Source organism: Coenobita brevimanus, chromosome 34, assembly GCF_032717465.1.
Source record: "Coenobita brevimanus isolate Jiangsu-jjx chromosome 34, ASM3271746v2, whole genome shotgun sequence".
Classification (NCBI taxonomy): domain Eukaryota; kingdom Metazoa; phylum Arthropoda; class Malacostraca; order Decapoda; family Coenobitidae; genus Coenobita; species Coenobita brevimanus.
In genome coordinates, this window is record NC_136987.1 from 3,113,788 (window position 1) to 3,139,195 (window position 25,408).

General features: G+C 39.7%; 2 protein-coding genes and 1 non-coding gene across 6 annotated transcripts in view; 1 reads left to right on the forward strand and 2 right to left on the reverse strand.

Annotated features, from left to right (window-relative positions):
- Positions 1-24,088, reverse strand: part of atl (atlastin GTPase) — a 133,495-nt gene extending 109,407 nt beyond the window's left edge. The window contains exons 1-3 of one of the 2 annotated variants that reach the window (XM_080269574.1): positions 24,015-24,088; positions 9,519-9,641; positions 141-342 (exon numbers count right to left, since the gene is read on the reverse strand). In XM_080269574.1, the coding sequence (XP_080125700.1) occupies positions 141-342; positions 9,519-9,595 (279 nt within the window). In that variant the 5' untranslated portion in view covers positions 9,596-9,641; positions 24,015-24,088. Of the gene's footprint in view, positions 1-140; positions 343-9,518; positions 9,642-11,970; positions 12,081-24,014 lie in introns of those variants that run through there. The other variant, XM_080269573.1, reaches the window with a different exon arrangement.
- Positions 1-25,408, forward strand: part of Pus10 (Pseudouridine synthase 10) — an 82,426-nt gene that overhangs the window by 40,637 nt on the left and 16,381 nt on the right. The gene's annotated exons all lie outside the window — the stretch shown is intronic.
- Positions 22,336-22,454, reverse strand: LOC145396115 (5S ribosomal RNA). The gene has a single exon (XR_013896725.1). It is a non-coding gene; the product is annotated as a 5S ribosomal RNA (ribosomal RNA).

Sequence of the window (25,408 nt, forward strand, 5' to 3'; positions counted from 1 at the left end):
AACTAGGCTACATTAAATTAATAAATTGAGCACCAACTACAGTATATTTCAAACTAGCAAAAACACTCAACTAACCAGTAAACTCATTTATCTTGGGAGGATATCCAAGAGGAAGGATTTAGTAAATTATATCAACTCACCTGTGAACTCATATATCTTAGGAGGAAATCTAAGAGAAACGACTTTCCCTTGCGGAAGGCTCCCGCCACCGCCAGGACACAGACAAATTTGTCAGCCACACGGGGGTTAAGCAGCACCTCCTCCAGGGCATCCTCGTCCAGCTCGAAGTTACCTGTTTCCTCGTTCTGGATGAGGATGGGCACCGGGTGGCCATCCATCACGCTGCAATGAAGAAATGAAAGAATGAGGGAAGGAAGGAAGGAAGGAAGGAAGAAGGCAATGACTGAATGAATGACCTGATTAAAAAAACAAAAGGCAATGGCCACTCATTATACCATGGAGTGAATGAATGAATAAATGAATTAATTAACCAATGAATAATCAAGCCACAAGGCAGTTAAGCAGCTCTCTACCTGGGAATCCTCATCCAGCTCAAAGTTACCAGTTTACTCCTGGGTGAGGATGGGCACTGGGCACTGCTATGGAGAGAGTGGTCTGTTTGCCCACACCTGACAGGTGTGGACAGCATTACTGAATATGTAATAATAATAAGTACCCCACTGTAATTTGGCCATGTGGAGACTGGAGAATGTGACAGTGACTAGCAAAGAGAATTGAAGGTGGAGTGGATGACAAGGAGAGGAAGACTGAGGATTAGGTAGAAGGATAGAGCAGAGAGGTACATGAATGTGGGTGGAGTGAGTTGGAAAGTAGTCCGATGGCATATGACAGGGTGACGTGGAAGTGATTTTTTAGTGGCCATCCTCTCCACGATTAACACATACCCTGTATAGCTATACACAGATAAATTCTTCCAATTACCAGTAATTAATACACAGCATCCACAATAACATTACATGGTCATAAATCTCCAGCTGTCTTCTAGGGATCTGAACCTGCATACAGCACATACATCACTAAACTAGTTTCGTAACACTGACAATCATACTATAAAAACTTAACACTCAACCTTTATTATGCTTTTGGGGACAAAAGAGGGCTTGAGACCTCCATATCCTTGACAGTCTTTAAAAAAAAAAAAGTAACTTCTGAGCTTCGATGGCACGCATTAGCACATGTTCTCCTCAAATTCCATTAATCATCATCATCATCATCATTTAGACCTCCTTTCCCACCCAAGGGCAGGGTGGGGAGGGTGATTCATGAAAGGTGTGGAGTGAGGAGGTCGGTGGACACCAGAATCGAAGAGAAAGTACTGAGATGGTATGGTCACATGGAGAGAATGGATAACAACAGAGTGGCGAAAAAGGTATATCTGAGCAAATCTGAAGGAGGGAGGAGGCGAGGTAGGTCAAAGAGAAGGTGGAGAGATATCGTGGATGAGTGTGTGAGGAAGAGTGGTTTGGCAGTTGATGAGGCTAGGGAACTGACAAGAGATCAAGCTGGCTGGATGAATGTTGTGAGGAGAAGTGCATGATCAGGGATTTTGGTACCCCTTTTTAACGTGGCAGCGTCCAGACTGACTCAATCGAATACGTTTATGTGAAGCTACAGAACATGTTGAATGTTTCTGGCATATCCAATACAGCCAGGATGCCGGGGGCTTGAATGATGAATGAATGGAAGTGTGGCCCATTGGATTGGGCAAATTTGGGCTGTCTGGACATTGCTACTCCCATTAATCTATCTATCTATCTATCTAATGCCAGACGCCTCAATCCTGTACGGGGTGGCCACACACAAATTGCTTCCAAGACGCCCTGTCCCCCGCCATTTCACTGCCCTGCTCCCAACTCACACCCCCCTCTCTCATATACCTCTCCACCCCATCCCTCCATCTCATCCTTGGCCTTCCCCTCCCTCTCCCCCCCTCCACCTCACTCACTCTCTCCTCATCAGTCTCTCACCCTCCATCCTCTCCACATGGCCATTAATAATCTATCCATCCATCCATTATCCAATCCTACATTGCCCCATGAGAAGTGTAGGAGCCCGAGGCTAGGCAGTTAATAATAATAATAATAATAATAATAATAATAATAATAATAATAATAATTATAACAACAATAATGATAACAAAAGCACAAAATAGAAAATGTAATTAGATTGGTAGTAGCAAACCCATTATTTTGTTAGTCATGTACTAATTATACCAGCAAATGAACTTAAACCCCACAACCATGAGTCATCAGAACTACATGAAGATTAGGGCTCATGACCGAACAAAACTGTCTGGTGCTGGCCTGATCTAAAAAGCATTCCTAGGTGTACCGTTACAAGAGAAAGGGTTTTAGTTCATATCTCTGAAAAAAGGACCAAAGAGATACTCTTTATATATTCCCCCCTTCCCTCTCTAATCCTAACCCTACCCTCCTCCGTATTTTCTCACTCCTCCCCTCATCCTATTTACTAACACCTTTATTTTAACCTCTTATCTTTTTGCTTACAAGACATTTTTTATTTTAATCTAAAGCTGGACATGAACTATAAAGCCCTTTCTGTGAGGCCCAAAGTTCTCCCAAATGCAATGGCACATACAACTTCAACTGTTATCACCTGAGCACAAAGGGTCATATTATCATAACTGAGAGTGTGCAGGTGTAATCATGGCCCAAATATTTGACAGTCAGTTACAAAACACCTGTAGCTGACTGCTACACATGTTTAATCTGGATCTAAAATTATGAGGTGTAGCAAGCAATAATACTGAAAGGTCAGACATACTTTACCATAATCATATGCTTCAGAAAAGTGGGGGGGGGATCCACACCATGCACTTGGTTTTAATATTGCACAGTAATGCAGTTTTTATACAGTCCTGAATCATCTACCTTCAAATATGCTTGGGCTATCTCAGAACTGCCATGATGGTATCTGTATTGTTTTAAAAATTTAAATCCACAAACTGTTCCCACCCCTTGCCAGAATACATCCTGTGATATCAAGATTAATCACATAATCCTCACTACAGTACCATACTGTAAAAAGACGAAAATCTACATACAACCTACAATGCACAGACACACTGCAGTAACACAACACTCATTATCTTTTCCATAGCTATAATATTTCAGTGAGTGACTTCCAGAAAATGGCTATAAAAATCTGAATTATGAAGTTTGATTACAGAATGTTATAAGTGAGATATCTCACCATTCTCCAGTATCTTTTATCTAATCATCCTCATTAGCCAAGTAACTTTATCACTAAAAAGTTGGCAATTATCTTCAAGTGCTGATCACATCATAAAACATGACCTTGATGTTAGTTTTGGAGCATTCTAAAGATACAACATTAAAAACCACGATTTATTTCCCACTACAGAACTACAACATAAAGTCTAGTTACCTGTATAATGTTAAGATGAATTTTGAAGCCACTTACAATATGCCATGACCTATTAATGATCAATACAGCAGGCTCATATTTCATTTATGATGAACTAAACAAACTCTGACATTTGTAGCAAAGAGAAAACTTACGCATTGTACTGTATCTATTAATGCACTTGGTACCAAAATAATAAAACTAATAAAAAAAAACTAATAATAATAATAATAACAATTACAATAATAATAATAATAATAATAATAATAATAATAATAACCATCCATCCATCCATCATCCAATCCTACATTGCCCCATGAGGAGCATAGGAGCCTGGGGTTAGGCAGTTGGTCCCGACATTTAAGATGAGAGTGACCAGCCTCACTCATCCCTGAGTGGCAGTACATGAGCAATCGACCCCAACCACCCCTTGGATATAAGCCTTCACAGGCTTAATCCGATTGGAGCGCAATAATTACCCACTAAACCACCAGGCGCCAAAATTTGGTTGTATGGTTACTACCCTGCGTAGTTAATGCCTGGTGTACAGGAAACCATTTGGCTTGTCACTCAGTGTAGAGTCACCCACAGGCAGAAGGAAGAGGAAAGAATGAAGGAAAGAAAGACAGAAGAGGGAGTGTAAAGTTACCCATAGGCAGAAGGACAAGGAAAGACAATAATAATAACAATCTCTATCTATCTATTTCCAGACGCCTTAATCCCGTACGGGGTGGCCACAAACAAATCGCCTCCATGTCACTCTGTCCCCTGCCATTTCACTGCCCTGCTCCCAGCTCACACCCCCCTCTCTCATATACCTCTCCACTCCATCCCTCTATCTCATCCTTGGCCTCCCCCTCCCTCTTCCTCCCTCCACATCACTTACATACACTCTCCTCATCAGTCTCTCACTCTCCATCCTCTCCACATGGCCAAACCATCTTCATGTGTTTCTCCTAACGCTTCCTATCACATCCACATCCACACCACAACGCTCCTTCACTTCCTCATTTGTCAGTCTGTCTCTCCATTTGACTCCACATGCTCCTCTCAAAAAACTCATTTCCACTGCTCCCACTCTTGATTTCTGTCTCTCCAACAACGTCCAAGCTTCACTTCTATACATTAGAGTTGGTATCACAATACTGTCGTGTAGTAGCTTTTTCACTTCCATGCTCACTTCCCTGTTTCTTATCCCTGTTTTCAAGGAGCCAGTAACCTTTCTTCCCTGCTGCACCCTTTCAAGCACTTCACCCTCTAAACTTCCATCCTTACTCATCACACTACCCAAGTACTTAAATGCACTCACATTCTCCATTTCCTCCTCATCCAATCTCACTGTACATTCACTAACTTCACTTCTCTCGAAGACCATAACTTTACTCTTCCCTATATTCACCTTTAGATTCCGTTTCTTACACACTCTCCCAAACTCATCCACCAAGCCTTGCAGCTCCCCTTCGTCTTCACTTAACAACACAGTATCATCTGCAAACAACAGTACAGGGAGTTTCCAAACACTGCCCTCTCTCATTAGGGCCACTCCAGCATCCACTGCCTTACCTTGTATTCCTTTTATAACCCCATCCATATACAGATTGAACATCCATGGAGACGTGACACATCCTTGCTTCAATCCAACCTTCAAACAGAAAAATTCACTCAGTTCACCATCCATACGCACTGCAGCCTTGGCACCATCATACATACTCTTCATGGCTGTCAACAACTTCCCATCTACTCCATATATTCTTAATACTTTCCACAATCCTTGTCTATCCACTCTGTCATATGCTTTCTCCAAATCCATGAAGGCTGCATACAACTTCTTTCCCTTCTCTAGAAACTTTTCCACTAAGGATCGAAGAATGAATATCTGATCTACACAGTGTCTTCCCTTCCTAAAACCTCCCTGTTCTTTGCACCATCATACATACTCTTCATGGCTGTCAACAACTTCCAATCTACTCCATATATTCTTAATACTTTCCACAATCCTTGTCTATCCACTCTGTCATATGCTTTCTCCAAATCCATGAAGGCTGCATACAACTTCTTTCCCTTCTCTAGAAACTTTTCCACTAAGGATCGAAGAATGAATATCTGATCTACACAGTGTCTCCCCTTCCTAAAACCTCCCTGTTCTTCTCCAACTAATTCCTCAGTTATTTTCCTAACTCTGTTAATAAGTATCCTACCATATATGGTACTTTTCCTACCACACTAAGAAGGCAAATGCCCCTATGATTATCACACACTTCTTTTTCCCCCTTTCCTTTCTACAGGGAACAATTATACCTGACTTCCAATCCTCTGAGACTCTACCTTCCTCCCAGGCCAATCTGCACATCTTCCACATCCATTCTACTACTATCTCTCCCCCATACTTCAGCATTTCACCACACACTTCATCAATTCCTGGGCTTTCCCCATTTTAACTTTCTGCATTGCTTCCACAACTTCCATCCTACTGACTTCTTCCTCTCTTCTCACATCCATCCTTCTCCCAGCCATTCCCCAGCCACTTATACTTGCATTACTTTCATTCTCTATGTTCAACAATTCATTGAAGTGTTCTCTCCATCTGCTCACTTTTTCTCCCTTCTCCTCTAGTAACCTCCTCTTTTTATCTTTCACTCCCCAGCTAACTTCTTTGGTATCCTGTCTAACTCTCTTTACCTCCTTCCAGAACATTTTCTTACATTCCCTCCACATTACACTCAAATTCCTTCCAAATTCCTCATCCACTCTCTTCTTAATAATAAAAATAATAATAATAATAATAATAATAATAATAATTAATAATAATAAGCAAAAACTAAAAATAAATTCAACTTAATCTTACAATCATTACTACAGAAAATATAGTACTAGATAATGCAGAAGCTGCAGGGTTCTATAAGGGCAAGCACCTACCAGACCTCTTATCTAGCAAGCTGGATGAAAGGCAACAGATTACAGGTGTTCACAATTTGGAGATCTTTGGGAAACAAGTAAGGCTTTCCTAGTGCAGTACTCAATATCAAGAAGGATGGTGTGCTAATACTGGTTTCTTTAGGCATTCCTAAACATATGTATACTATGTCTTCACTATACATCTCCTTTTCAGATTTTTTTCTTTTTTATTCTTGTCATGTTTAATATCAGAAAAACTGCACACTACAAGTCCACTGCTATCTATAAAAATTTGAAGTTTCCTCAGATTTACAGGACTACAGTTCATTTACCTTAATCTGGTGAAAATTTTCATCCTTATGCAGCCTATTTGACATTTTCCAATGGTAGAATAAGATAATATTACACCATATTCTAATGTTGGTCTTTTGTTACAGTTCAGCATTCAAGATGGAGAGTTGGCAATTTATGTTCAGTAAAAGGGAACCAATTACAATTCCATAGAAAAAGTTGTAATACTGTATTTTAGAATACTGTACATCCCTGATTTACCATGAGGAAAGTCTGTATGGATTTTCTAAGGATCTGCAACATCATTACCGCAAGATCAAACAACACTGATACTAAGATGCAAGGTGGTATTAAAGCATTAAGATAAGAGTATCAAAATAAAGATTAGTGGTACTAAGTTCCAACAGCTAGTACTGTATCTGCATCAATTAAGATTATGGGATCTGGGAATGATAGGAAGTTTAGTGACACATCAAAGTATCAAAACAAAGTAGTAACAATTTAAACAGCCAGTATTGGGGTCTATCAAGAATAAGGGAGCTCATATATGATAAGTCGCTTAAGTGGTATTAAACAGAATGAGAACAAGCATATCTACTGCTTAAAAGATACTTACTACTGGACTTGAATCTAGTGACATTTTCTTATCTTACTCTTGCTATCTCCAAACAATTCCACTCTGATAAAGGGTGACCTTTCAATTTCAGGGTTAGATATGGCCTTAATTAACCCCTTCCCTACTAACTGCAGAGAATGGAGAATGAGAGACTGATCAGGAGAGCATTTGTGGGTGGGGTGTAGGGGGGAAGGGGAGGGGAGATCAAGAATAAGATGGACTGAATGAAAGTACAGTACCATATATCAGAGAGGGGGTGTGAGTCGGGGAGAATATAATTTGATAACAGAGGCCAAGATGACATAGAGGCAATCTGCTTGTTTGCACCCCATCCAGGATTATGGCATCTGGTTACAGATATGTAGATAGATAAATAAACAGACTGATTGATAGGTTTCAACACAATCCTTCCCAAGTTTAATAAAATGTTTGGAGATGACAAGAATTAAAATAAATAAATAAATAAATAATCAGAATGAGGGTTAAAGTCACAACTGCACTACAATTGCTCTGTTTGCTTGTAGGAGGATTCATCATACAGTAAAAGTCCAATTCTTCGGCATCCAATTCCCCGGCAAATCTGATATTTCGGCAGTTTTGAGAAATAGTCCCATTTACGAAAATCTCTGATCATTCGGCAGATTTTCCGATTTTTTCGTCAGTCTTGAAATTCTCGATGAGTCCTTAGAGCCTGTTGCAGGACCTTCTACTGCTGGGGACTTCTTCCAGCAGTAGCAGACTCCAATCAACCCCTTCTATTGTACATATGTAAATAAGGAACCTACTATAAGTTTAGGTAAGTGCATGTGAACTTGTAGGCCTACTGTACCATTACATTTATATACAGTATGTTCACTAATTTCTTTATTTTTCATATTCATGTATAGTACTGTATTCATTACAGTATTGTACAGTATCAAACAGTATACAGTACTCTCTCCAAGCACATTTGTAATGATATGAGTAGTGATGATAGTGTTCACCGAAACATATAAGGTACTGAGTGGGTAGGGTTTTTGATAATTCGGCAATTTTGATTTTTCGGCACTTGCCTGGTCCCATAGATGCCGAAAAATCGGACTTCTACTGTATCTACTGTATTCATGCACTATGACGGAAAAAACAAGCCAAATTCATTCATTCTGATCCACAACCTCCACCAAATTTGTCCACATATTTCCAATTTCTGTAGCATCAATGAATGAATAATATTAACAGACATCTTACACATAGTTGGGCCGTTCCTTTATACTGTACATGTTCAAGCCTCATTTTACAGATACCAAAGAGCTAATGATTTGATTTGAAAGGCCGAGGAATACCAGTTTTTGTAAACGGAAAAGTGACCCAATCTCACAAAGTCCTAAACACACAGGTATATTTATGAGCACAGGGGAGGCACCTGGAATGTTGGGAGAGATGTACAGCTGCCTGAAAAAGTTCTGCTCCACTTCTTTTTCATCAGTGACTCATACATTATATTAGATTTCATAGTTTGTGGAAATGTCCCACTTTTTTTTTTTTTTTTATGTGTCCAACTCTGGGCATAGGTTTCACAGCCTGCTCCCAAGGCCCAGTAGTCCTCCTACATACCATACACCTCTACATGTCACCACTTCGGTCCTAACACCCACCGTCCATATTGAATACATGGTAGGGCTGTCTCATACACGACTGGTGTATTGGTATTAGCGGGGGTATTTTTATGACATGTCGGCGGGTCTTCTGGTAGATCAGTAAAGTCTGCTTTTATGAAAATCAAACCCTCAAACTGCTCCCTGCCCCAGCCAGGATTCAATCCTGGGTCCATAAGGACTGCAGGCTGCCTCTCTACCGATTGAGCCACCGCCTCCTTATATGGATACGTTGCTGTTTTCATCAGGTCAGGTGAACAAGTCACCCCCCAGATCTCTCTCTCTCTCTCTCTCTCTCTCTCTCACTCTCTCTCTCCTAACCTGGATATTTATAAAAGGCACAATAAATCTTAATATCATACACACAATCAAAGTATTACAAAGTGACAAGTTTTTCCTAATGTACCATGCTCAAACACTACCTGTACCCTTATCCACCTAATGATTTAAGATACATCAGAAAGAAAGGGGTCAGCAGAAATTCAGTTATTGAGTTAGTACAAGAAAAACAGACCTACTACTTTACAGTACAGTATTTTAAGAAATCCCAAAGTATGAAGTAATTTAATAAAGACAGGCCTGTTAGTACTACGGGTAAGTGTGTCAGTAGATCACGTATGAATTGACGTCAGTAGATTCAGTACAAACTGACTCTACACTGGATAATGACTCACATATCCTCAACCTGCTCCCTGGGAACAGGCTTATCCTCAACCTGCTTTCTGGTAACAGGCCTATCCTCAACCTGCATCCTGGTAACTGGCTGGTAATCTTGACAGCTCACTGATGATGTTTCTCTACCGGTAAAATATATAGTGATGACTTACATTTTATACCATTCTGATACTTAAGATGAAATTAGACACTTCACTCCTATGATGTATTTTATATTCTATCACTGCTATCACCAGAGTATTTTATTCAACTCAGGGAAGACTTTTTGAATTGGAGGGGACAGATACATAATTCATTAATCCCTTCACTACTAAAGATCTTTCCTAAGTTCTGTACATTTGTCTGGAGGCAGCAATCATAAAGCAAAATAATTACATCAACAGATTGAAGGGGTTAATCTATAATGAACACTTCTCACTCATGGGAAACTATAGGTAAGTAATAAACTAGTGGAGAGGCAGCCATGAACATTTAATCTGTGAATCCCATGATCACTGTACAGTATCTGGGTCGACCTAACACAAGTCATAAACCACTGTTCTAGGCCACCAACAATTTATTTCACTGCAAACTGTCCTTCAGCAATTACATCACTTATAAATAAACAAAACTTTCCTATCTAATTCTTCCGGGGCATTAAGTCCCACATGTGCAAGTTCAAGGCATGCAGTCTTGTCCATACTGAAATGCATTTTGCAATCGATAACCAAGTTCAGACAAGTGAAAAAAAACAAACAAACTGTAATTTTTCTTTACCAAAAAAAGATCCAATCCAACTCACACCATCTCAAATTCACCCCACTGTTGTTCTAAAGCCAAATGAAAAAATCCTAAAAGTGTGTTCCTTCTTTCATCCAAAAGAGATCCAAAGATCAAATTAACACTCTCTCATACTTCACTTCATTACTGTTCTAAATTGCTTACTCTGTCAGGTGCCATGACCCAGAAATGTTGTGCTATCATCCTCTTATCTCACCATGACAAAAACACTGGAAGTAATGTCAGGAGTAACTCTTTCAGTACAGGGACATCTTTTTGTAGTTTAACTTTGCTGCTACATGATGTAATTAAGATAGGTACACCCTAGTACTGAAAGGGGTTAGCCTAATGACCAGCTATTTCTGACTTTCAGCTTAAAAACTGTATCCTCTGCTTAAAACAATCACCATGAAAGGGCACAAAATAAATAAATGTCACAGAAAGGAAAGGCTTAACATAACTTCATCATCATCATCTTAACCTCTCCTCCTACCTATGGATGCAGTAAAGCAGGGTCCAGAAAGCAAGAAAAGAGACAGCATGACTCACAGAGAGCTAGTATATCCTGCAGAAATTCGCATCATATCAAGTTTACATAAAAACAGCTGACTAAGCACAAGTGGGAACCATAGGCAGCATCTACTGGTGAGTCAATACTTTTACATAACCTTCTACTTGTTCCACTTTTTCACATCTACCATCATTCCTTTATTCATGAAGGCAGACTTATGAGAAATAACATCAGGAAGCAAATTATTTATCTTCCATAACTGAATATCTACAAATGGATAGGATAATTAAGGACTGGATGATATATAAATCTGAAAAATATACATATACATAAAGCAAGAGCAAATCACAGCATTAACAGATGAATGAATACTTCCATTTGACATGTTCTGATGCCTTTAAACTGTTCCATTAGTTGATAGTTCTCATCATCCACACACTGGTGAGATAAGATTATGTCACTGATAGTGGTCTAACTCTTGTACTTTCTCTTTCCACATTTCTGAATCTTACCTCTACCCTTCCGTAAGTGGGAAAAAAGCTCACTCTCATCAAAATACCTAAGGCATACCCATTCACTGTTTACCTTGTCTGTTCCAGAAAATAATTCCATATGTTCACAATGCATCTCATGCACACTTTCCCTGCTCATAATATCTGAAACTGTCATACAAAGCTACCATGCACCAACTGTTCAATTCCACACTGAAGATTTTGAAAGCCAGAATCCCACAGCCAGCAAAATACACCACATAAACTACACAGTACAAATACCTGTACTGCATACAAAAGTTAAATCTTCTGATACATCGATGTGGATACTGAAAGTGGTTATCAATTCCAAGTTATGGCTTACTCATGAATTACTAAAATTATAGCAGTACTTTCATCTGGCAACCAGTATCACTTCTTATAACAATGCATGGGGTAAGGTCTCATCACTAATATACTTACAGATAGTGCAGTGAAACAAACTCTGCCAGACAATGCACAAATCACACTGGTACATATGACTAGACTGTACACTGTATACTGTACACTGGTATCTTAAACTCACACATTGACAAAAAAGACAGCAATGACCTGATAATATCTAATCATCTAATCTGAACAGTCTAAATTACTGGATAAGTAACATAAATAAAAGTCATACACAGATAAGATTTGGTGACCTAGACTCACTTTTGTCTTGCTACCCATGCAGCTGCCATAGCAGGGTGATGGATGGGTGTTGTGGTGGAGCACTACCCGGCACTCGTGGCCCCGGCCAGGTGCCACACTCACACTCTCACACAACTGGCACTGGACTATCTGCTCACCACACATGCCACCACCCAGCTCCCACCTGCACCCTCTCAGCTGCCAACTACTCATTATCACACCATTACTACACTCACTCACTAGCACAAACACTGTAATCAGGTTATATTTTTCCATTTATTTAAGAATCTAATACTGTACTCAAATTGCCTAACTTCTATATACTACCATCATTACTGATGAATTAAGAGTTATTATAATATGATATCTAAAATCTCCTACCAGCACCTCCACCCTGGCACTCTCCCATCATGTTACCATTTGATGGCTTTCAGATTAGAATTTACTGCATTAGCACTTCATCAAGATAAGCACTGTACACATAATGATCAATGTAAGGAGAAAATAATTGACAGAGATTTGTTACTTAGTAATAATGCATGCAGGCAATGCAAAGGCAGTAGAGATGTGCCAGGAAGAGAGTATGCTGCTCTCACTTCTCTTAGCTATTTTAAGGTGACATGCATGTGTTTGGGAGGTCCGCCATGTAGGGCTCTGAATGTGCTTAACCCAAACACAACCACTGTGACAACATCAACAAACCGATGCTATGCTTTCACACAGGTTTAGATGAAAATATTATTACCATCTTATTACAACACACTATCTGGCAACTAAACTCTCATGAATTCCCAAACCTTATAACTGCCAAGGTTATTTTTTATCCCTTTTCATAAGAAACAGAGTATCAACTTACATACTCTGGACTCTTAAACTCCATACACTACTGTGATTACATCATACAAGCCAAACCTTATTCCCAGAAGATAAAACTAAAGACGTTCATAACTATATTTTTGGAAAACCAGTGCCACAACAGCTATAGCGGTGGCAGACATTATATAGTGCTTCATCTTTCTGGCCATACCATACACTGTGCATCAAAGCTATCATATGATTATTATGACCAGGATGACAAATTCCTGATAGGCTGATCCCCAAATAATTCACACACAGCAAACCGTACAAAATCTGGCAAAGCTCCAAAACTGACACCAGGCACACACAGTATACTAGTGCTAACTTCAATTCCATTTCCATCCCAGGAAGAGCTAATTATCTAAACCATCACTTATTATCCACAGAAATCTAAGTACCAAACTGAAAAAGAAAAAAGATACAGGGAAAAAAAAAAAAAAAAGATTGTATATATTTTTCTTTTCCTTACTGCCTTAATACCATTCATACTACCTGGTTCACATACCGGTAGTACGATGCTAAGGTACGTAACCCCATCAATTGGTTGCTCATTTCTGAAGCTTAGTGATGATACGGTACTCAGGTTCACAGATCAACCAAGTAGTGAAAGGATTATGGAAGGCTATTTCAAAGCTCTCCAGTTTAACAAGTATATTAAAAGCTAAACAAAATCATCTGGAAAATGCAAGAATAAAATATAAATGATGTCGCTGAATTAATGGGGTTAAATAATCTGACACCCTCATTACCAAAGCAAATATTCTGATACTGCATCTGACTTCAGCAAATTTCTCAGACACCCACTGCAGTAAATTGTTATACTGCATAGAAATGATGTGTTCCAAATAAATGAACTTTTTCCGCTGCTTTGACATTAAACTGGGGAAAACTAGCAAATTAGTGGTACTGGTAGCAATGAAACATTTTTTTTTTAATTACTGCAGACTTCTTAGCAAAAACTCACAAAACCAATATAAAATGGGTCCTTTCTGTACAGTACCGTAAACAGATCCCAGAACATGCACGCTCCTTATGGGGCAACATAGGATTGGATGATGGATGGAAGGATGGAAACAATACCTTGTACAAGATTATTCAGGCAAAATGTAGTACTGTAGATATGGGTGAAACAGAACATTTTATTAAGCTTGGGAAAAACATCCTTAGATACAGCCTCCTTTAAACCTTTAACCTCTGGAACATTTTTATTTTATTCTAGCTAACATCAATATTACAAGGCTTAAGAAAGAAGTTCTATGGGCTAAAGGAGTTAAAAGGAATGTATTGAGGATATATCAATACAAGGAATTTACAGACAACTGAGGGCTGATACAAGTAGGCGAATGATATAAGAATGAAGAGGAATGTTGATAAGAATCAAGAGGAACATTGAAGTTGATGAATCCTGCATAGCCTTACTTGGCTGATGATATGCAGGGACACAAACAACTACTGATGAAATGTGACAAAGTGGCCAGGAGTCTATCAACTACCCTGAATGAACCTCTCAATTGCTCTTTGGTACTCAAACTCTTCCACTATTTACAGTTCCTTCCAAATCACCAAACATACTACCATACTGCACTTTGAATCACTTTACCTTTAAAAAGTCACTGTTTTAATTATAGCAACATTTACTTTCCGACCTTGCTGCTCACATACATTAGCAAAACACTGAACTTGTCAACAAAGATTCTGTTCACTATTATTAATCCAAACATCATCATCTGAAGTACAGTACTGTGCATCAACCAGAACTGATGGGAAAGCCCTCATGATGCTGAGAGGTTTCAACTGTCATACCTCAAAAAGTACACTGTGCTAAAAGGCTTGTCACTTGCTCACACCTTCCTAGACATAACCTGAATCAATAAACATTGCAAAGTTAATATGACGGACAAAGTTCCCTGAAAAATCATAAAGGAACCTAAGCTGACTGAAACAGACCTGAACTAATTTCTATCTATCTATCTATTGCCAGATGCCTCAATCCCGTTTGGGGTGGCCACAAACAAATCGCCTCCAAGTCGCCCTGTCCCCCGCCATTTCACTGCCCTGCTCCCAACTCACACACCCCTCTCTCATATACCTCTCCACCCCATCCCTCCATCTCATCCTCGGCCTCCCCCTCCCTCTTCCCCCCTCCACCTCACTCACATACACTCTCTTCGTCAGTCTTTCACCCTCCATCCTCTCCACATGAACTAATTTAAAGTACTTAAATCTTATCATGACAGGACTGAAAGCACAATTACTGAACTTAATCAAAGGTGATCTGAGTGGAGACTAATGGTCCAAACTGAACCTAAACTGATTTGAAAGGTTCTCAATGGAGTTGCAAGTGAAGACCCTGAATGGATGTAAATGGAAGTGAACAGCCTCAAAATAAACTGCCTGATACTGAATAGTTGTAAAAGATCTTGATATCCATAAACAAATCTGGAATGAGTTCAATAGGTCAAAGCAATAAAGAGAGCCTGCTAAAACCTAACAACAGCATTAATGAAGCTGACTGGACCTAAATCTTTGAATGGTCCTGAAATGACCTGCCAGACCCAGACTAGATGTGAAGTGCCCTAATGAACCTACACCATCTTACTTCATCCTAAACTGACCTAATTGAAGATGGACCTGAATCAACCTCATAGTACTGACTGGGTGTGAAAGGTGTGACTGGATCTAACTTGCCTCAATGAACTACTTATTTAACCTTAATGAATCAAACTTAATCTGGAGGACTTATTTTGTAGAAGTATGCTTGACTGCTCTAACTGGATCAGAAAACTACTGAAACTGCCTAAAGATGAGATATATCAGTGTAGTAACCCAAATGGATCCGGATACTCGATTGACTTGACCAAGCCAGAACAGATGTGAAGCGCCTAAATACAGTAGCCTACAGTATATGGTTCCTGAAGCTGCCTAAAATGACCATTCAGCTGAAAGTCATATTCCCAGTGGCTTTGAAAATTTAGCAGTGTTTCTTCCTTAGCTCTTTATTTTCTATCTTATACCCGACTTTCTTGTACATGTTACCTGCACCTGTTTAACAATGTCACACAAGGTGCTTATTAAGGTGAAGTGTGCAATATAAATCCATGGGGAAGAACTGTTACAAAATTCCTGAGACAAACTAGAAATACAGTCCTAAATATTCTTTACTAGACCAAAATAAAAGCAGTACCAGGAAACCATAATGACTTCTTGTTCTGTGGCTATGCTAGGTAATGCTAATGCAAGCACAACACGGGTACAGGGTCAACAAATGCATTAGTCTCTTACACAGGGCTGGTATGTTTGTTAGTCATCAGCCTATTTCAATGGTTTGGGTGAGAAAAACATGCTCATATAACTAAGATGAATAATAGATTGTTGAATTAATAGCATCAAGCATATGTATCATTACTATTTCACCCAAGGTATTTTCCACTGTGCCTTAATTTCCTAACTGACAGTGGTACGGTACAATCAATACTAATTATATATTCTGTTCATAAAACAGCTGTGACTGTAACAGTAACTACTGGGTATTTATCAGTAATATGACAAATGTTTTTAAGTATTCACTGATGGAAACTCCCAATAGGTTTTGTGCATTAGCTAATGTTACTAATGACCCCTGTCATACTAAAACAAATGCTGAACTGCATGTTCAAATCTCAAGTTTAAGGCTTTACAGTGTGATGGACAATAGAGAAACTCAATGAAACAACAATGGAAGATAAGAATGAAACTCCAAACACCATTCAAAATGTAAGTAGGTAACATACCATAGTGTCTTGAAGCAAATAAGATTGTTAATGATCAGTTACTTGATACTGGCCCTCAGGGAACAGAAGTAACCACAGGTGTTGGAAGATTTAAAAAATTTACAGTGGTTCTAATGGCCACTTGGTGTCAATGGGTTAGTTTCATTACCAAAATGATATGTCAAAGGGGCTAAGTTTATTAAAAAATCCAACTAGCCAAAGCATCAAAGAATTTTTACCGCATGTGCTGAAGCTTGTATCACACTATGACTGTTTACCAAGCAGTGAGGACCAGGTCTTAATTACAAAAATTAAGGATAAATGTCTGACATGTATTAGGCAGAGGGTGTTCAATTAACAACGTTAACAAAATTTGGCATTGCATTAGCCTCATACAGCAAAGTATAGTACACCCATACATTCAAAGTGGGTCTTGACAGAATATTATATCTGCAGCTCTATATTTCTACAATTTATCCTTCAGAATGGTTGCAAATACAGTCACTATTAACAGAATAAATCATGACAGTGTACCACACTTCTTCCTTAGCCTGTATCATTCTTTTTCTGTGCCTACCCTCCTCTCTTCCTATTTCTCCCATCTCTCCTGTCACTTCTTATTGCTCTTCTTTCCTTTACAGGTGGCTTTACATTGAGTGACAAGCCAAATGGTTTCCTGTAAGCCAAGAAACCATTTACAACACTGGGTGGTAACCATATAACCAAACCATACGTGTTCCCTACGTGTCAACAAGTGGGTTGGTGGAGGGTTAGTGCCCCTCCCCGTAAAACAACTAACTCAAAGTCAAGTGGCCACCCCTTATGGGAGTATGGCGTCTGGCAATAGATAGATAGATAGTACCACACATACCAATAGAGATCAAAACATTTGTAACTGGTTACCATCTATCCTGGGAGGTAGCTACTACCATACTGTGGGGGTGGTGTGGGGCAAAAAGTCCTATTACTTGCCATGCATAACACTCCCATGTAGGGAACTCGACCACATTTACACAAAGTCCAGGCTGAGGCTATCACACATACAGTACATATCCCTTCTAAAATATACATCCACAACCTATTCCCTGGAGTACGGTAGCCTGGACTCCATAGTCCTCCATAGCAGCTTTGCCTAGAAAGGGGGAGGGGGGAACAAACCTGATGCACTACATAATGGTTGACAGCAGTAAGGGGATACAGTCATCAAACACAATTTGACCAAGATACTTGGTGGCACACTAACAGAATGGAGTTACATGATTCCTCATACTGGTACATCATCATTAATTGCCTTCAACAGATTTAAAAAAAAAAAAAAAAAAAAAAAAAAAGGAGGGGGCAGAGGCCTAAATATGCATACATGGCCAAAGCCATCAAAACCAGAAACATAAATGCACTAAATCTTCCTTGCTCTCTCAAAACTGAATGATAACACTGGTGTTGTTATCCAGTGAGATACAGTAACTACAGTAACTTGCCCCTCAGGGAAACTAACTTCTAGCAATGATCAGGAAGATGTGAAACAATATCAAGAAGAGAATTTTTTACGACACTTCAGTGCCAACCATCATTTTCAGTACCAGGTATCAAACAATCACAGTATCAATACAGTCAACTCCCACTCTTCCTCTCGACTTTTCAATTGCAATCCTAGCCCCCCCCACAGGCCTCACATTCAAGAATGCATGCGAGGCCTAGGAGTGCTTGGATTGCAAATAATGAGTTGAAAGGAAGTATGGGACTTGAACTTATTGGTGCTACTTTGAGGAGGATAGATTGTGATGATTTGGGCATGCTGAGAGAATGATGACAGCTGGGTGTGGAAAGTGAAAGATGTGAATGTCAAAGGTAGAGCTGTGAAAGATAGACCCCAAAAGACCAGGAAGGAGATCATAGTGTGTGACCTCAGTGATAAGGGACTGAATAGGGAGGCAGCTAGAGCTGCCATTAAGTGATCACCCCTGGGGTAGGGGGGTTTTCAAGAATACTCCCTCAGTATCCCTGCTTGTTGTACGAGGCGACTAAAAGGGTTGGCGGAGAGTTAGTGCCCCTTCCCGGAAAACAGCTAACTAAAAAGACAAACAAGAAGCCTCGGACAAGGACTGACCAAAAGATGACAACCAAGGACCGGACAATGGACATGTTACGGATCGCGACATGGAATGTAAGAGGTGCGAATGATGAGGTGAAAGAGAGAGAGATTGTCCAGGTGCTTGAGGGTGCGAAAGTGGATGTATGTGGAGTAACTGAAACTAAATGGAGAGGAGAAAGTGTGAGAGAATGTGAGTATGGATGGGGTATATGAGCAAGAGTAAGTGAGAATGAGAGGGCAAAAGAAGGAGTGTGTATTGTTGAGAGTAAAAGATGGAAGAAGAACATAAGAGAGTATAGATCAGTTGAGTCAAGGATTGTGTGGGTAAGATTGAAAGTTGGAATACAAATGTGGGTAATTGTGTGCGTGTATGCACCAATGCAAGATCATGCAAGCAGAGTGAGAGAAGAGTTCTGGACAAACGTGGAAGTGTGCATGGAAAAGTTTGGAAGGAACAAGAGAGTGTTTTTGATCGGTGGTATGAATGGTAAAGTAGGGAATGTGAAGGTGGATGGAATAGTTGGTGAGTGGGGTGTGCCTGCTGAGATAGATGAGAATGGCAGTGCATTAGTGGCCATCTGTGCCGGGAGGGGGTTGATGATAGCCAATACCCTCTTCAGGCACAAAATGATCCACAGGTATACATGGCAAATGATGAGATGGGTGAGTGGTGAACTGAATGAAAGGAAGGCAATGGTTGATTATGTGTGTGTGCATGAAAGGATGCGAAGATGTGTAATGGATGCAAGAGCTTATAGAGGTTGGGGGAGTGGACTTTCTGACCACTACTTGGTGGTGGCCAGAATCAAGATCCAAGTAAGATGGAGAAATAGAAGAAGGGAAGGACAGAAGGAAGGAGTAGTTGCAAGGAGAGTTGAAAGGTTACAAGAGGATAAGAAAAAGACAGAATATAAGAAAGAAGCGGAGGAACGATTCGGTAAATATGAATTGGAGCAGATGGGGGACGTGGCAGGTGTGTGCAGGATATTCAAAGAAGAAATATGTGCAGCATGTGATGTGGTGTGTGGGGTGAAGAGAAAACGGAGGGGGGTGCAAGGAACAGCATGATGGAATGAAGAGGTGAGGCAGGCTGTGGCACAAAAGAAGCAAGCATACAATGAATGGATGAGAAATAGGGGCATAGAAGAAGCTGAGAGCTGGAAGATAGAGTTATATGCAGAAAGCAAGAGAGAAGTGAAAAGATTAGTAAGAGAGAGTAAGAAGAGAATGGATGAGGAATTTGGAAGGAATTTGAGTGTAAAGTGGAGGGACTGTAAGAAAATGTTCTGGAAGGATGTGAAGAGAGTAAGACAGCGTGGCAGTGAAGTTAGCAGGGAAGTGAAAGATAAAAATGGTAGATTACTAGTGGAGAAGGGAGAAAAAGTGAGCAGTTGGAGAGAACACTTTAAGGGATTGTTGAACATAGAGGAAGGAAGTGATGTGAGTATAACTGGCTGAGGAATGGCTGGGAGAAGGAGGGAGGTGAGAAGACAGGAAGAAATCAGCAGGATAGAAGTTGTGGAAGCAATGAAGACAGTCAAATTGGGGAAAGCCCCAGGAATTGATGAAGTGTGTGGTGAAATGCTGAAGCATGGGGGAGAGATAGTAGTAGAATGGATGTGGAAGATGAGCAGATAGGCCTGGGAGAATGGCAGAGTCCCGGAGGATTGGAAGTCATGTATAATTATTCCCTTGTATAAGGGAAAAGGGGAAAAAGAAGTGTGTGGTAATCATACGGGAATTTATCTTCTTAGTGTAAGAGGCAAAGTGTATGGTGGGATACATATTGACAGAGTTAGGGAAATAACAGAGGAATTAGTTGGAGGAGAACAGGGAGGCTTTAGGAAGGGAAGATGTTGAGCAGATCAGATATTCATTCATAGATCTTTAGTGGAAAAGTTTCTAGAGAAGGGAAAGAAGTTGTATGTGGCTTTCATGGATTTGGAAAAAGCATATGACAGGGTGGATAGACAAGGATTGTGGAAAGTATTAAGAATATATGGAGTAGATGGGAAGTTGTTGAATGCTGTGAAAAGTATGTATGATGGTGCTAAGGCTGCAGAGAATATGGATGGTGAACTGAGTGAATTTTTCTCTATGAAGGTTGGGTTGAAACAGGGATGTGTCATGTCTCCATGGTTGTTCAATCTGTATATGGATGGGGTAATAAGAGGTACAAGGTAGGGCAGTAGATGTTTGAGTGGCCCTGGTGAGAGAGGGTAGTGTTTGGAAACTTCCTGTACTGTTGTTTATAGATGACACTGTGTTGTTGAGTGAAGACGAAGGGGAGCTGCAAGGCTTGGTGGATGAGTCTGGGAGTGTGTGTAAGAAACGGAATCTAAAGGTGAATGTAGGGAAGAGTAAAGTGATGGTCTTTGAGAGAGGCGAAGTCAGTGAATGTACAGTGAGGTTGGATGGTGAGGAAATGGAAAATTTGAGTACGTTTAAGTACTCGGACAGTGTGACGAGTAAGGATGGAAGTTTGGAGGGTGAAGTGCTTGAAAGGGTACAACAAAGAAGAAAGGTTGATGGTTCCTTGAAAGCAGTGATAAGAAACAGGGAAGTGAAAAAGTTACTACATGACCGTATTGTGATACCAACTCTAACGTATGGAAGTGAAGCTTGGACGTTGTTGGAAGGACACAAGTCAAGAGTGAGAGCAGTGGAAATGAGTTATTTAAGAGGAGCCTGTGGAGTCACATGGAGAGACAGGCTGACGAATGAGGATATAAAGAAGCGTTGTGGTGTGGATGTGGATGTGATAGGAAGCGTTACGAGGAACACACTGAGGTGGTTTGGCCATGTGGAGAGGATGGAGGGTGAGAGACTGATGAGGAGAGTGTATGTGAGTGAGATGGAGGGTGGGAGAGGGAGGGGGAGGCCGAGGATGAGATGGAGGGATGGAGTGGAGAGGTATATGAGAAAGGGGGGTGTGAGTTGGGAGAAGGGCAGTGAAATGACAGGGGACAGGGCAACGTGGAGACAATTTGTTTGTGGCCACCCCGTATGGGATTAAGGCGTCTGGCAACAGATACATAGATAGATATGCTAATGCACGCACGTACAGTGGAGCTTCTAAAAACAATTAGATACGATATGAAACAATACAGTTCTGTAATACAATTGATTGGCCTACAAATACATTAAAGCCACTTTCCTCCCTAAGATTCTGACCATCAGTTATCATACATTCCACAGAGAATGCCTCAATTTTTTTCTCACAAATTTCCTTTCATACACAGGCAAATTGACAGCAAGCCACACAAAAAATGAACATTAGCATTTGTTGTTCCCACAACATGGAACACAATGGATGGTTTAGACTTCAAACACAATCTACCTCAATGATCCCACAGCTCTGAACAATAGTTACAATATAACTAACACCACAAACCCTCTCACCCCTTCCGCTTTTCTCTCCATGGACAAAAATCTGGGTGAATGCTGCAATCTACTGTACTTTAATGAAAATGATATAGGGTATATCAAAATAGTGATCTGATTCAGCTGCGGCAGATCCATTTGATTTATGTTTAAATATAATTGCAATACTTTTACATACCGGTAATTCATTCATTCATTCATTGCCAGACGCCATGTATCCCAGACAGGGTGGCCAAGGGCTTAGAGTTAGTTGTTTTACAGGGAGGGGCACTAATCCTCCACCAACCCCACTTGACGTAGGGATGCCAACAGCATCTGGTGTTCCCAGGCGGTCACCCATCCAAGTACTAACCAGACCCAACGTTGCTTAACTTCGCTGATCGAACGGGAAGCGGTGTACTCAACGTGGTATGGCCGTAGTTTAAATATAATTGCAATACTTTTACATACCGGTAATGCTTTTGGATAAAGTCTAAGATACTTCCTCTTAACAGACGTTAAAAATTTATATGGATTTAGTTTAATAATGTATTTGTGTTATTCATCTACAGTACATCATTCACATGGAGACAAAATAATTTATATGATACTAAGGGCAGTATGGTTTGGAAAGCTTACACCACCTGTGGCATTTTGCAGAAGCCAGCACGTCAAATTAGGCACAAAACTCATTCATATCTAAGTCATACAGGGAAGGTTAGGTTAGATTAAACAAAATTAGGTTAGGTTACACTGGGTCAGGTGAAGTTCAGTTAGGTAAGCTAGATCAGATTAGGTCAGGAATGGAACAACTAGTGATGGACTGAGTTTGGGGTTATATCAGCAATTAAGAATACCACTGCAGGCTGCCGTTTGTCACTCTATGTAAAACTGACAAGATTTCATCACTCTCTTCAAAATTACATTTTTTTGCAACATTTTAAACCTATTACTGTACTGTATATACTATGACTGGGTTGGGTTATTGTTTACTGATAAAGAAAAGGTGCAGTCGTATATAAATTACATGCATGGGAGCTCACCTAGATATTCATCATGTTTTTTAAGAGTGAAATGTCGTAGACTTCTGAAAATAGGTCAATATTCTTAATGGATTTAAAGAAATTTATGTATATCTGTGGAAGTATGGCTGTGAGAAGAAAAAGTTTTTTTTATTTCTCTCTGGCTCAATCTGTTAACCCTTCAGGGAGGTACCGTAAGTCAAATATGAAATAAAATCATGGCAATGGCATAATAAATGCCATAAAGATGATCCCCCCCCCCCCAAACTGATGGGAAAATGCTGCAGAGCACACAAAAAATACCATAGGGTCTGGCAATGTCAATGTAAAAAGATACTGAAAAACACTGATGTCTTTGTTACAACACTCATTATTAATTTCATAAAGGAATGCAATTATGATGAAACAGTGTTTTAACAAGAACTTTAAAATATCTGCAGGCAGGAACTATTTCTTGTCCTAAATCAAGGATGATTCACCACATTTCCATACCCATATTTCCTTTGTGGTTTCAAGTAACAAAATATCACAAAACTGGAGCTACATAACCACAACCTGATACTAATACAAGTGCTTGCCCCATCAGTCAGTTTTATTGTGATACCCTGTGTGATAAAACTGAGTGATTCACTCACCACCCACCACCTGCCCTACCTTTAAAGGAACCTATTAAAGCTCACCTGTTTTACTCCACCGATCCTACCCGCTGTCTGCCCAATACTGAATTGTATATTTCTCCCCCATACATGTATTTCCTCAAACCATATATTGCCCAGTAATACTTTCTGGCACCAGATATACTTCACTCAGGTCCTCAAATTTCAAATACCACATGACACTTTCAATTGTTGGTTGCCTAAAATCGAGAAATCAAAATGCAAAGTGACGTCTTGAGCATAAAAAATATATGGTGTGCCAACTACCTTCTCATTCTTTAATAAATTGATAATCCAGGCCATAAAACTCAATAAAATTACTCACGTTCAACAAAAGAGGCCAAATACGCTATAAATATTGGGATAATTCGCGACAAGTCGTGAAGTAGGTCTTCTTGTTTTGCCAGCTGAAATGGAATGAATTTCTCAATATAAAGTAAAATTTCAATATTATCTAAAATAGCACACATGAAGATCAAAGTACAGAGTCCAATAACGCTCACAACAAAAATAATAAAAAGTATTAATCTTGTTACGGACCTTTAAATTCGTCAGAGAGAAATATGAATACAGTGAATGGCGGGCCGTTTAAAAATGGCCACAACACGGTTAAATACCTATTAAATACCTTACTACCGAAACAAACACATATTAAATACCTTGAAATACATAACCATTTATCAATACCTGTACCTTATTACATTTTAACTATTGGGTAGTTTGACAAAAAGATTCCGCGTGCAATGTATCTCACATACATCAGGAGGGGCTGAACGGGATTTCTCTCAACACATACTTGAATATTTGAATCTAGACGAAACAAAGTTCACAAATTACAGTGTTCGTGACGTAAGTCTTTGTATTCCTACAAAACCATGTTTTAGGTACGAGACGATATTGGTTGTAAGACTTTATTTACAGTACTCAGCTCATGGGAAATACTGTATTCATAAAGGATCACTATACAAGTTAATCACAGTACTTGTTTTTCTTGTACTAGTCACTCTGGTAAAAACAACAACAACAACAACAACAACAACAATAGCAAGAAAGTAAGCACGCATTACTCAAAATTGGCGTCTCACCGCGAGTGCAAGTACATCGATACGAAATTTTGCGATCTCGCAGCTCAGCATAAACACACATGGAACTATAGAGTATCTACTGAATACCGCCTAATCATGGTGATCTTAAGTAAGGAGTTTAATACACCCTCGCTTCAGTAAGGCTGGTAGCAGAGTTAGTTACATAGTTACTAACTCTTTTAAGCTTGTGATAGTTTTTTCATCTTCAACTCCTCACTTATATCGTTACCATTCACTTCTCTACCAAACTACTGCGAATGTTAACGTGAAAAAATACTAAAAACACATTATTTAAGATAATAATACACTATGGAGACTCGTTTACTGGGTAAATACGTCAAGAATCTTGGAAAATATGTGCCTCTGCGCGTGACAGTCATTTGAGCACACAGATTATCCGTCTTAGGGTCATGTTTTAGGTGGCTTTGGTTTCGTAACACCTCTTCCTAAGCTATTTATTTGTTTATTGCACCTTAATACCCTCTTGTATGTTGTTTATATCTTCCTAATATCGATATAGTTTGCATCAGTAACATACATACATGCACATGTACATACATACCTGCAGATATACTTCATACATACATTCTTCTCTTATAGGACTTTCACCTTCATTTGGCCCAGATTTTCGTCA